Source organism: Artemia franciscana, chromosome 3, assembly GCF_032884065.1.
Source record: "Artemia franciscana chromosome 3, ASM3288406v1, whole genome shotgun sequence".
Taxonomy (NCBI): domain Eukaryota; kingdom Metazoa; phylum Arthropoda; class Branchiopoda; order Anostraca; family Artemiidae; genus Artemia; species Artemia franciscana.
The window spans coordinates 27,111,925-27,126,278 of NC_088865.1; the positions used below are offsets into that span (position 1 = coordinate 27,111,925).

General features: G+C 31.9%; 1 protein-coding gene across 1 annotated transcript in view; it reads left to right on the forward strand.

The window, feature by feature from the left end:
* The window catches only part of LOC136025101 (insulin-like peptide), a 62,767-nt gene that overhangs the window by 12,834 nt on the left and 35,579 nt on the right, over window positions 1-14,354 (forward strand). Inside the window, exon 2 of the mRNA XM_065700826.1 lies at window positions 6,096-6,247. Within this exon, the coding sequence (XP_065556898.1) occupies window positions 6,096-6,247 (152 nt within the window). The remainder of the gene's footprint in view (window positions 1-6,095; window positions 6,248-14,354) is intronic.

Consider the following 14,354-nt stretch of genomic DNA (forward strand, 5'->3'; position numbering starts at 1 on the left):
CGTTTTCAGGAGGATTTTTTGGTTGGGGGGAGGGGTTGAGAAGAGGGGGATATACTTGGGGAACTTTCCATTGAGGAATTTGTCATGGGGGAAGAAAATTTCCATGAAGGGAGCGCAGGATTTACTAGCATTATTTAAAAAAAAAAACAATGAAAAAATAAATATGAAAATTTTTTTTTCAGCTGGAAATAAGGAGCACCATTAAAACTAAAAACGAACAGAAATTATTATCCATATGAGGGGCTCACCTCCTCCTAATACCTTGCTCTTTACGCTAAAGTATTTTTAGTAATGTCAACTATTTATTCTACGGCTTTTGTGATTCAGGGGTCATTCTTAATGAATTGGGAAAAAAGTTAAGATTTGGTGTAAAGAGAGAGGTACTGACGAGGGGGCGAACCCTCTCATATGTGTGATAAAAACATGAGAATAAAAAATTCCTTACGTAAGCTAATTTATAAGTTACGTATATCTTTTTCTAATAAAAAGATTCGTAAAAATTAAAAGTTCTAGTTGCCTTTTTAATTAACCAAAAAATTGGAGGGCAACTAGGCTTCCTCCCCGCTCTTTTTTTCTCAAAATCATTCGATCAAAATTATGAGAAAGCCATCTAGCCAAAAAAAAAAAAAAAATATGCAAATTCTTCTGCGGAGAGCCAAAATCAAAACATGTATTGATTCAAAAACGTTCAGAAATTAAATAAAAAACAAGTTTTTTCAACTGAAAGTAAGGAGCGACATTAAACCTTAAAACGAACAGAAATTACTTCGTATATGAAAGGGGCTGCTTCCTCATCAACGCCCCGCTCTTTACGCTAAAGTTTTTTACTGTTTTAAAAAGAATAGCTGAGCAAAAGAGTCAAACTTTAGCGTAAAGAGCGGGGCGTTGACGAGGAAGCAGCCCCTTTCATATACGAAGTAATTTCTGTTCGTTTTAAGTTTTAATGTAGCTCCTTACTTTCAGTTGAAAAACTTGTTTTATTTTTATTTAACGACTTTAAAATCTCATAAAGCATCTATTTAACATCTCACTAACTTCAGATACCGCTTAGAGTGTCAGGCGAGCGACCCACTTCGTAGGCTCAGACAGTTGCACTAACAAACAATTAATTTAAGATTGGCAGTCGGACAAATCGCCTGAACTTGCAAGTAATCAAACGACCTATTCTCCGCCTAGATTCTCAGACGAGTGACCCAGTTTGTAAGCTCAAACAGCTGCGTTAACAATAAATTTACTAAAAATTTGGTGACCGACAAGTCGCCTAAACTCGGAAGCCAAAAATTGTCCAAAGTCTAAAGAGATTCGCCCACCTAGAGTTACAGGCAAGTGACCCAATTCATAAGCTTAAACAATTGCGCTGAAATTGAAGGAAAAATACAATTTATCTGGAAAACATCTAGTAAATCTTATTCAGTATTTAGAGGGCCCATGCTTCAAAACCATACTCGACCACTGTCATCATTTTAGCTTCCAATATTCTAATCTTGGTTTGCAGACTTACTAATAATAATACCAAGGTACGTGAAGCTGTCCATTTGATTGATATTTTCGTTACCCAACGTCACCTTTTCATCTTCACTTAATTTTCAAACCTATTCTAGCACCCTGAACTCGTAAAACCTCTGAAAATTCTTTCATTTTACATACACTTTCATCTAGGATGCTTAAATCATCATCATAATCGAGGTCCAGAAAAGTTTTTCTTCCCCATTTGAATCTGTGTTTTCCCATTACCTTTCCTGTGCTCTTTAAGACAAACTCCATCAAAATGATCGATATAAATGGGTACAGAACACAGCTTTACTTTTCTCCTGGTTTAATGCGAAAACAGTTGCTAACCTCATTCCCTACTTTAACCACAACCGTGTTATTTTTGTACATAACACTAATAACTTTAATGTATTTGTCGGGTATATCAGACAAGGATAAGACCTTCTCTAAAGCTCTTCTATAAGCTGAATTGAGCGTCTTCCTATAATCTATAAGACTCGCGACTAAAGGTGTTTGATGACGACTCAGGCACTTCTCAACTATTAACCTAAGATTGAAAATGTGCTCAAAACATACACTGTCCTTCCTTAAATCACGCTATTCTTCTCTTAAAACTTTGTCTATAACATCTTTCAATCTAAGAAGTATCATCATAGTAAATAATTTGCTACCTACAGAGACAAGCCTAATGCCTTAATAATTACCAAGTTCACTCTTATCACCTTTCTTATACAGGGGTTAAATTAAGGTTTTCCTGAAATTACTAGATACTCCCCTTTATCAAAAATCATAATCTTCAGTAACTTATCCCTAATCTCATAGACACCATATTTAATCAACTCATTTACCACACTATCAGCACCTGGGGCCTTGTCATTTTTTAATCCTTTTTAGTATTGTTGTTAATTCTTCTTCACAAAATAAATGTTCATTAACATCCAGGGTTTCACAAACTACTTTGTTTTCCTCTATATCTTTCACCTGTAACTCTATCCCGGTTAGCACATTCTCAAAATGTTCTACCTACCTCTCTTTAACTCTTTTCGTATCACTAATTTGGCCCCGTTCCTATCTTTAACTGGGGAAAGTCAAAATTGACTCATCCCTCTCAATTTATTAACATGCCAGTGCAATATCCTAATATTGTGCTGCCTAGCTTCATCTTCTGGATCCTCAGCAGTTTTTTCCGTGATCTCCACTTCACACCTTCTTACTTGAGATTCTAATACTTTCTCCACTTTATTTGCATTCCTCCTATTTTCCCATGATCTCTCACTCAGATATTTTTTGTAGAAGCCCCTCCTTCTTTCTATTAAACATAAAGCCTTTTCACTAATATTCCTAGCTGTTTTCGTAACTTTATTCCCCCAAGACACCATCAGCAAATTTACAAATTATTTCCCTAAAATTGATCATTCATCTTCTACATTGTCAAATTTTAAACCCTCCAGTTTAGTATTCTACTGTTTCTGGAAATTTTCGTTCAAATTCTCATCCTGGGGTCTACCAATGTCATAGCTTCCTGACAGGTAGTTTCCCTTCCTATATTTCAGCTTTGAATTAACCCTAGACACTGATAGATTTGCTCCTTAATTTTAAAATCAGCAACCATGTATTGATCCTGCCAGTCTTCGGTTTGCAATAGGACAATCAATAAAGTTAGCTGTCTTACCATCAATTGAGTACCATTTTAACTTATCGGTCATTCTATGACCAAATACTATATTGGTTATAGCTAGATTCTTATGCATACAAAATTGCAGCAGTCTGTGGCCATTACTGTTATCTTTTCCGACTAGTGTGCTATATACTGCTGATGACGATAAAAAAGAAAAACTGCGAAAATAGTTTTAAAATGTTAGTCAGATATAGTCCTATAAGAAGTCAAAATTAAATCGAAGAGAAAAGATGAAACCCCAAAAGAGCAAAAATCAAATCAAACTTAAAAAAAGAACATAAATTACCAAAAATACGAGTGGGGCTACTGCCCTTTCAAACCCAATAAAGGCTAAAATGTCCTCTAAACTTGACTCAAAACGATGTTGACTTCAAAGAGTGTTTTTTGTTGTTTTTTTTATACAGTAGAATGAAAGAAATAATAAACTCGTTTATGGCTTTGAATTTGCTTTGCAATTTGAAAAGGAAACTTTTTATGTTTTTCTTTTGATTCCACATTGTTGAAAAACAATTGGAGCAAATGTGGAAAATGATACCTGAGTACAACTTTCAGATCATCACTAGAAATATTTCGAGCAACCTGTTTAGGTTGAAAATACATATTCAAAATGTTGAGATTAGAAAAATCTTAATTAAATTAAAGTATTAAAATACACGGTAAATTACGCTGTACTTTCTTGCATTTTGAATTTTATGATTGTCAATAGTTGAAATAGTTTATAAGCCATCAGGTGTAAGGGTAAAGGAGCGACAAACAATAAATTGTCAAATTTAACGTTTTTATTATAAGTACTTTCCACCAAAATGGGCTGAATTTCTAGCTGTTAAACATTGAGAGAAAATTTTTTTAAGATAAATAAAACCTACAGATGTACGTCCATATGAAATTAAAAGAAAATCTGAGACGGTTGAGTAAGGAACGCCCAGAAGCTGTCTCACGTAATAAATAAATAAAAAAAAACGAGTTTTTTTAACTGAAAGTAAGGAGCGACATTAAAACTTAAAACGCACAGAAATTACTTCGTATATGAAAGAGGCTGCTTCCTCATCAACGCCCCGCTCTTTACGCTAAAGTTTGACTCTTTCTCTCAATTCTTCTTTTTAAAACAGTAAAAAACTTTAGCGTAAAGAGCGGGGCGTTGATGAGGAAGCAGCCTCTTTCATATACGAAGTAATTTCTGTGCGTTTTAAGTTTTAATGTCGCTCCTTACTTTCAGTTAAAAAAACTCGTTTTTTTTATTTAATTTCTGAACGTTTTTGAATCAATGCATGTTTTGATTTTGGCTCTCCGCAGAGGAATAATCAAAACGAAATTTGCATATTTTTTGGGGGGGGCTAAATGGCTTTCTCATAATTTTGATCGAATGATTTTGAGAAAAAAAGAGCGGGGGCGAAGCCTAGTTGCCCTCCGATTTTTTGGTTAATTAAAAAGGCAACTAGAACTTTTAATTATTTACGAATCTTTTTATTGGTAAAAGATTTACGTAACTTATAAATTAGCTTACTCAAAGAACTTTTGTATTCTCATGTTTTTATTACATATATGAGGGGATTCGCCCCATCGTCAGTACCTCGCTCTTTACACTAAAGCTTAAATTTTATCCCAATTCATTAAGAATGACCCCTGAATCACAAAAGCCGTAGAATAAATAGTTGAAATTACTAAAAATATTTTAGCGTAAAGAGCTAGGTATCATGAGGAGGTGAGCCCCTTATATGGGTAATAATTTCTGTTTGTTTTAAGTTTTATTGCTGTTCCTCACTTCCAGCTGAAAAAGCTTTTTCACATTTATTTTTTAATTTTTTTTTTAAATAATGGTAGTAAATCCTGCTCTCCATTCATGGAAGTTTTCTTCTCCCATGACAAATTCTCGATGGAAAGTTCCCCCAGCATATCCCCCTCTTCTCAACCCCTCCCCCCAACCAAAAAAATCCTCCTGAAAACGCCTGTATACTTCCCAATAACCATTACTATATGTAAGCACAGGTCAAAGTTTGTAACTTGTTGCCCCTCCCACGGGGACTGTGGGGGAGTAAGTCGTCCCCAAAGACATAGTTATAAGGTTTTTCGACTACGCTGAATAAAATGGCTATCTCAGAATTTTGATCCGTTGACTTTGGGAAAATAATTAGCGTGGGAGGGGGCCTAGGTGCCCTCCAATTTTTTTGGTCACTTGAAAAGGACACTAGAACTTTTCATTTCCGTTAGAATGAGCCCTCTTGCAACATTCTAGGACAACTGGGTCGATACGATCACCCCTGGGAAAAAAAAATTAAATAAAAATAAAAAAATAAACACGCATCCGTGATCTGCCTTCTGGCAAAAACTGCAAAATTCCACATTTTTGTAGATAGGAGCTCGAAACTTCTACAATAGGGTTCTCTGATACGCTGAATCTGATGGTGTGATTTTCTTTAAGATTCTATGACTTTTAGGGGGTGTTTTCCCCTATTTTCTAAAATAAGGCAAATTTTCTCAGGCTTGTAACTTTTGATGGGTAAGACTAAACTTGATGAAACTTATATATTTAAAACCAGCATTAAAATGCGATTCTTTTGATATAGCTATTGGTATCAAAATTCTATTTTTTAGAGTTTTGGTTACTATTGAGCCGGGTCGCTCCTTACTACAGTTCGTTACCACGAACTGTTTGATAGTGACCATGTACTCAGGTGACAGACACTTGATCTAATGTCTAATAGATTCTACACATGTTTACATTTCTCACTTTTGAAGAGTGAAGATGCAACTTATTCATAGTTTGGCACATGAAAGGAATTATTCAGATGTTATATATCTTGAAAAAATCTTCATCGAGAAATAACCATAAGAAGCCAGTTTTCTATTCCTGACCTGGAAATAGACCATCCTCACTAAGAAACATCCCAGTTTATATTATTGAAATGTTATTCTTTATGTTATGCAGTATGATCAGTCAAGCTAGTCGAGTGGCAAGAGAACCTAGTAAGCGTCTTTGCGGGGAAAAGCTTTATGATGGTATTCGCCTAGTTTGTAACAGTTACGGAGGATATAATGGTCTTCACAGAAGAAATATTGATGACTCATCCTACCAGGCTCGTAAGTCATGCTAATATCTTAAAATTTTTATTACCTCCATAAAAGTTTTTCTCTTGTTTATTTTTTTTAACGTCATTTCATCAAGGTGTTTATTTGCTCACACAGGGTTGTATCCTAAGTAGATTTGCGTTAAGTCATGGCAACACGAAGGCAAAGCTGAATATGGGCTTGGAAACGTTGAAGACAGAGGAAGAAGGGCTGGAGGCACAGTCGGAGGCACACATACGTTTGCATTACAACAGAGAGTGTTTAATTCTTTTTGAAATTCATAACAAAGCAACGTAATAATCTAGAAAAGTCCTGTGGTGGCGCAGTGGGTGTGACCTTAGCTTGGTAATACGGGACCCAGAGATCGAATCATGCTGCAGTAATGCTCTGCAGGGCCGACGCAGGGACCTGAGTAGTCAAGAAGCGTCGTTAATCTGATACAATACAATAATCCAGGAAAACGATCATGGTTGATAAAGCTACTAACATGTCAGCACGATATCTGGTATCTTGAAGGTTGCAACAAAATTTGGGAAAAACATCAGATTGACTTGATGTGTTCGTCATTCTACCGTTTATAGTGACTACAAAATTTATGCTAATAGAATCAAAACTGTTCGGAGCAATGAATTGCAAGCGAATAGTAACCGATGGCAATAGTAACCATTTCTTTAAAAGACAAGATTCGGCAAAATAAAACATACATCAAAAGAATCAGCTTTTTATAGGGATTCTAGATACTTAAAACAGTTTGATTTTAAAATTATCCTTCATAAAGCATTAACATAAACATATATTCATGATTGCTTTAAAAAAGGAAAAAATACATTCTAAAAGAAGTATGACCTTGACGAGGAATCCGCCGTCAAATCAAAACTTTCTAAAAGTACTAGAGCAGAGGTTTCAAGATTGTGCCTACAGAAAAACGGAGTTCCGCATTTTTATTGAACGGGAGGATCAGACATGCGTGTTTACTATTAATGTTTTCCTAGGGATCATCATATCAGCGATCGTTAAAGTTCTAATGCCTTTTTTAAGCAACTGAAGAGTTAAAGCTATAGCATAGTTATGAATATGACGTATGCCATTATGTGCCACAAAATGGCAATTTAAGACCAAGCACCATCGAGTAGCAATTGAAGTAACAAATCAGATTAGAATTTTAAAAAATTTAGTTTCATAGTCCCCATGGTCTCAGAGGCCATGCTGTCACATAGTAGGTCATTTTTAACTATATAGGTTTAGTCCATGGATAGTGAACGGTTGCCATATTAACGGCAATGTGATGTTGCATTATTATTCAAGCCATAATTTTGAAGAATATAATTGGACAAAGATTGCAATATGAGTGCTGATGAGGATGGAAGGTCTTTTTTGTTGCAGAATTTTAAGTATTAACAGGAATAATGTTTAATTGAAATGTTAGTTTTTAAATATCAAATCATTTAGGTAAAAATTTAACTTTTGCACAGGAAATATCATTTAAATCTTACAAAACTTTCTATTTTACACTTTAAAACAAATATATATATATATATATATATATATATATATATATATATATATATATATATATATATATATATATATATATATATATATATATATATATATATATATATATATATATATATATATATATATATATATATATATATATATATATATATATATATATATATATACTAGCTGTTGGGGTGGCGCTTCGCGCCACCCCAACACCTAGTTGGTGGGGGCGCTTCGCGCCCCCCCCAAGCCCCCTCGCGCGCGTAAGTCGTTACGCGCTATATTAGTTACGCGCCATTGTAGTTGTGTCCCTGTGTCCCACTGTGAATATAAATATATATATATATATATATATATATATATATATATATATATATAATATTTTTTAACTACGTAAAACTTGCAAATATACAACATTCTTCTCTGTCCCATTGTCTGTACATATAAATAGATTGTCAGGTTTACCGACTCTTGAACATGCAACATATAATTGTCCATGGGAAAAACAATCCGTATTCAGATCTATACCTCATTATTCTAATGATTGCCCTTGAGCTTTGTTGATGATGATTGCTAATCAAACATTCCCTGTGTCCCCATCGTCATTTATATATCCCCCTGTGCCCCCCGGCGTCCCCGTTGTAGTTGTATCCCTGTGTCCCAGTCGTCATTTATAGTCGACAAACATGACGTCAGTCGACACACAAACATGACGTCAGTCGACACAAACGTCCCAGTCGTCATTTGTGTCCCGGTGTCCCAGTCTGTAATTTCTCTTTGAGTGTCCCAGTCGTCATTTATATTCCCTGTGTCCCGGTCTGTATATACATTCGTTTTTGAATTGGTATATGATGAAATAATTTTTTTTCTTTTTTTCTTTTTAGTTTTATTTTGGTTTTTACCTTTTTTTAGCTTTTTTAGTTTTTTAGCTTTTTTAGTTTTTTTAGTATTTTCTTTTTAGTTTTTTTTGTAGTTTTTACCTATTTTAGTTTTTTTTTTATTTTAGTTTTTTTTTGTTTTCTTTTTCTCCTTTATTTTTCAGTTTATTTCCTTTTTTTATTTTTTTTTCATTTTTCAGTTTTTAGTTTTTTTTAGTTATTTTATTAGTTTTTAGTTTTTTTTTCTTTTTAGTTTTTTTTGTACTTTTTACCTTTTTTTTTTTTTTTTTAGTTTTTTATTTTCTAGTTTTTAGTTTTTTACCTTTTTTAGTTTTTTTTTAGTTTTTTAGCTTTTTTAGTTTTTTTAGTATTTTCTTTTTAGTTTTTTTTTGTAGTTTTTACCTTTTATAGTTTTGTTATTTCTATTTTAATTTTTTTAGTTTTCTTTTTCTCCTTTATTTTTCAGTTTATTTCCTTTTTTTAGTTTTTTTTCATTTTTCAGTTTTTAGTTTTTTTAGTTTTTTTAGTTATTTTATTAGTTTTTAGTTTTTTTTTTCTTTTTAGTTTTTTTTGTACTTTTTACCTTTTTTTGGTTTTTTTAGTTTTTTCTTTTCTTGTTTTTAGTTTTTTACCTTTTTTAGTTTTTTTTTAGTTTTTTAGCTTTTTTAGTTTTTTTAGTATTTTCTTTTTAGTTTTTTTTTTGTAGTTTTTACCTTTTTTAGTTTTTCTTATTTTTATTTTAATTTTTTAGTTTTCTTTTTCTCCTTTATTTTTCAGTTTGTTTCCTTTTTTTAGTTTTTTTTTTCTTTTTCAGTTTTTAGTTTTTTAGTTTTTCATTTATTTTATTAGTTTTTAGGTTTTTTTTTAGTTTTTTTTTTTTAGTTTTTACCTTTATTAGTTTTTTTTCTTTTTATTTTTAGTTTTTTACCTTTTTTAGTTTTTTTAGTTTTTTTAGTATTTTCTTTTTAGTTTTTTTTGTAGTTTTTACCTTTTTTCTTCTTTTGTATTAATGCTAAGGCCAAGGTTTGAACCTGGAACCTCTCGGAACTAGAACCTGGAACATAACGCTTTACCAACTCAGCTACTTCGGCTTGAATACATTTACTTTTTTTAGTTTTTTTTATTTTTATTTTTTTTAGTTTTCTTTTTCTCCTTTATTTTTCAGTTTTTTTCCCTTTTTTAGTTTTTTTCTTTTTCAGTTTTTAGTTTTTTTAGTTTTTTTAGTTTTTTTATTAGTTTTTAGTTTTTTTCTTTTTAGTTTTTTTGTAGGTTTTACATTTTTTAGTTTTTTTAGTTTTTTCTTTTTTAGTTTTTAGTTTTTTACCTTTTTTTAGTTTTTTTTTAGTTTTTTAGCTTTTTTAGTTTTTTAGTATTTTCTTTTGAGTTTTTTTTATTCCCTGTGTCCCGGTCTGTATATACATTCGTTTTTGAATTGGTATATGATGAAATAATTTTTTTTCTTTTTAGTTTTTTTTGTAGTTTTTACCTTTTTTAGTTTTATTTTTATTTTTTTTATTTTTTTAGTTTTCTTTTTCTCCTTTATTTTTTAATTTTTTTCCTTTTTTAGTTTTTTTCTTTTTCAGTTTTTAGTTTTTTTAGTTTTAGTTTTTTTCTTCTTTTGTATTAATGCTAAAGCCAAGGTTGGAACCTGGAACCTCTCGGACCTAGAGCCTGGAACATAACGCTTTACCAGCTCAACTTCTTCGGCTTGAATACATTTACCTTTTTTAGTTTTTTTTTTATTTTTTTTTTAGTTTTCTTTTCTTCCTTTATTTTTCAGTTTTTTTTCCTTTTTTTAGTTTTTTTTTCTTTTTCAGTTTTTAGTTTTTTTATTTTTTTATTTTTTTTATTAGTTTTTAATTTTTTTTTTCTTTTTAGTTTTTTTGTAGTTTTTACCTTTTTTTAGTTTTTTTTTAGTTTTTTAGATTTTTTAGTTTTTAGTTTTTTACCTTTTTTTAGTTTTTTTTTAGTTTTTTAGCTTTTTTAGTTTTTTTTAGTATTTTCTTTTTATTTTTTTTTGTAGTTTTTACCTTTTTTAGTTTTTTTTCTTCTTTTGTATTAATGCTAAAGCCAAGATTCGAACCTGGAACCTATTGGACCTAGAACCTGGAACATAACGCTTTACCAACTCAGCGACTTCGGCTTGAATACATTCGTTTTTGAATTGGTTTATGATGAAATAATTCAGACGTCATATGCGGACAGACACACAAATAAACAACTTATTTATATATATATATATATATATATATATATATATATATATATATATATATATATATATATATATATATATATATATATATAAAAATAAGTTGTTTGTCTGTCTTTCGACTGACGTCATTCGGATTGAGCTGTATGTCGTCATGAAGTTAGTTGTCGTCATGTTTGTTATGACGACGTCATGTTTGTCAACTGATGAAATTACAGACCGGAACACCGGGACACAAATGACGACCAGGACACCAGGAAACAGGGAATATAAATGACGACCGGGACACTCAAAGAGAAATTACAGACAGAGACACCGGGACACAAATAACGACCGAATCTATCTATATATATAAAAACTACCGTAAGGGGACATATAAATAGATTGTCAGGTTTACCGACTCTTGAACATGCAACATAAAAAAAACTAAAAACTGAAAAACAAAAAAAACCTAAAAAAAGGAAAAAAACTGAAAAATAAAGGAGGATATATATATATATATATAAATATATATATATATATATATATATATATATATATATATATATATATATATATATATATATATATATATATATATATATATATATATATATATACTAGCTGTTGGGGTGGCGCTTCGCGCCTCCCCCCCAGGCCCCCCGCGCGCGTAAGTCGTTACGCGCCATATTAGTTACGCGCCATTGTAGTTGTGTCCCTATGTCCCACCTGTGAATATAGATAGATATATATATATATATATATATATATATATATATATATATATATATATATATATATATATATATATATATATATATATATATATATATATATATGTTTTTAACTACGTAAAACTTGCGAATATACAACATTCTTTGCTGTCCCATTGTCTGTGCATATAAATAGATTGTCAGGTTTACCGACTCTTGAACATGCAACATATAATGGTCCATGGGAAAACAATCCGTATTCAGATCTATACCTCATGATTCTAATGATTGCCCTCGAGCTTTGTTGATGGTGATTGCTAATCGACCATTCCCTGTCCCGGTGTCCCGGTCGTCATTTATATCCCCCTGTGCCCCCCGGCGTCCCCGTTGTAGTTGTGTCCCTGTGTCCCGGTCGTCATTTATATTCTCTGTGTCCCGGTCGTCATTTGTATCCCGGTGTCCCGGTCTGTATATACATTCGTTTTTTAGTTTTGTTTTTCTCCTTTATTTTTTTCCTTTTTTTTCTTTTTTAGTTTATTTAGATTTTTAGATTTTTTAGTTTTTTTATTAGTTTTTAGTTTTTTTTTTCTTTTTAGTTTTTTTTTAGTTTTTACCTTCTTTTTAGTTTTGTTAGTTTTTTTTTTTACTTATGTCCTGGTCGTCATTTATACTCCCTGTGTCCCGGTGCTTTGTTGATTGCTAATCGAACATTCCTTTTGTCCTGGTCGCTTTCTCTTTGAGTGTCGTCATTTATTTTTTTCTGTTTTAGTTCTTTTAGTTTTTACCTTTTTTAGTTTTTTTTAGTTTTTTAGATGAAAATTTTTTTTAGTTTTTTCCTTTTTTTCTTTTTAGTTTTTTATTGGTTTTTACCTTTATTTTAGCTTATTTTTCAGTTTTTTCCTTTTTTTAGTTTTTTTTTAGTTTTTAGTTTTTTTAGTTTTTTACCTTTTTTTAGTTTTTTTAGTTTTTTTAGTTTTTTAGCTTTTTTATTTTTTTTATTAGTTTTTAGTTTTTTTTGTAGTTTTTGCCTTTTTTTAGTTTTTTCAGTTTTTTTTTAGTTTTTAGTTTTTTACCTTTTTTAGCCTAACCAGGATTTGAACCTGGGACCTTCATTCTCCGTTCTGACACCCTCTCTCACCGAGTGACTACTCCAGCATGTTCATTTTGGTGTTTTAAATGGTATATTATTAACCAAATTAATGTGTTTTACAATATACTAAGCATCGTCATAACAAAAATGACGACAACTAATTTCATGACGTCAGCCGACACAGAAACATGACGTCACCTGATCCACAGATCCACAGATCCACAGATCCACAGACAACTTATTTTTATATAGATAGATATATAGTTTTCAGTCCAGAACCAATAAAGCTATTATGTAAACATCAAAAATATTTATGTTGTCTGAGCAATAATTTTTAGTTTTTATTTCAAAATAGAAAATCCAGAACCAATAAAGCTATTATGTAAACATCAAAAATATTTATGTTGTCTGAGCAATAATTTTTAGTTTTTATTTCAAAATAGAAAATTACCTGAATATTTTAGAATTAGTTTTGTTTTTTGTTAGGTTCCTGCTATTCAACGCGTGACTTCAACTCGTCACGAATTAGTGAAAATTATAAGATGTCTACTTGGAATAATTATGTTGAAAGTGCTCAAAGAGCTACTCAAAGAGTCTATGCCAAAAAACTTGCGGCTGATAGAGAAAGTAAGAAAAGAAAGCGTGCCGAGGAATCTCAAGAACAGCAAGAAAACAGGCTTGCGGCTGATAGAGAAAGTAAGAGAAGAAAGCGTGCCGAGGAATCACAAGAACAGCGAGAAAACAGGCTTGCGACTGATAGATGTGTTCAAATCGGGACTATGTCTAAAATTTGTCCCTATTGCAAGGCCTTAAAATTCAATGGTGAAACAATGGGAATGTGTTGCGCCTCAGGAAAAGTTAAACTTCCTCTATTGGCTGCACCACCAGAGCCATTGAAGACTTTCCTTACTGGAACTACGTCAGAATCTAAGCGTGTTTTGTCACAAATCAGAAAATATAACTCATGTTTCCAAATGACGTCGTTTGGAGCCCAAATCGAAAATCCAGATCAATTTATGTCTACTTTCAAAGTAAAAGGGCAAATTTATCATAGAGCAGGGTCCCTTCTACCATTCTCAGGCGAGAATCATAAATTTTTACAATTGTACTTCATCAGTGATAGAAATTCTGAATTGAATGCACGTTGCGAAATTTCTCCCAACGTTGAAAGGACTATCGTTTCGCGATTGCAACATCTTTTCCACGAAAATGATAATTTAGTGCGTCTGTTCAAAACAGCCATGGATTTGATGCCTACTGATACGCATAAAATTGTTATTTCCGCTGACAAAACGCCTCCTGGCCAACATGTGCGCAGATACAATGCTCCAACTATCGACGAAGTGGCAATCGTTATGGTCGGTGATCAGTTTTCACCTCGAGATATTATTCTTCATAAGCGAAACGCTCAGTTGTTAAGAATTGCTGAAACTCATCGATGCTACGATGCCCTACAATATCCTATCATTTTTTGGGATGGAGCCGACGGCTATCACTTTAATATTAAATTGATGAATCCAGCCACTAACAAAGAAATGAATAAGAAATGCAGTGCAATGCATTATTATTCCTATAGACTAATGATTCGGCAGGATGAAGAAAATTATATTTTAAAATGCCGTGAATTGTTTCACCAATTCGTCGTTGATATGTATGCTAAAATTGAATCAGAACGTTTGCTATATATCCGCCTGAATCAGACCAAGCTCCGCTCTGAACAATACATTCATTTGCGAGATGC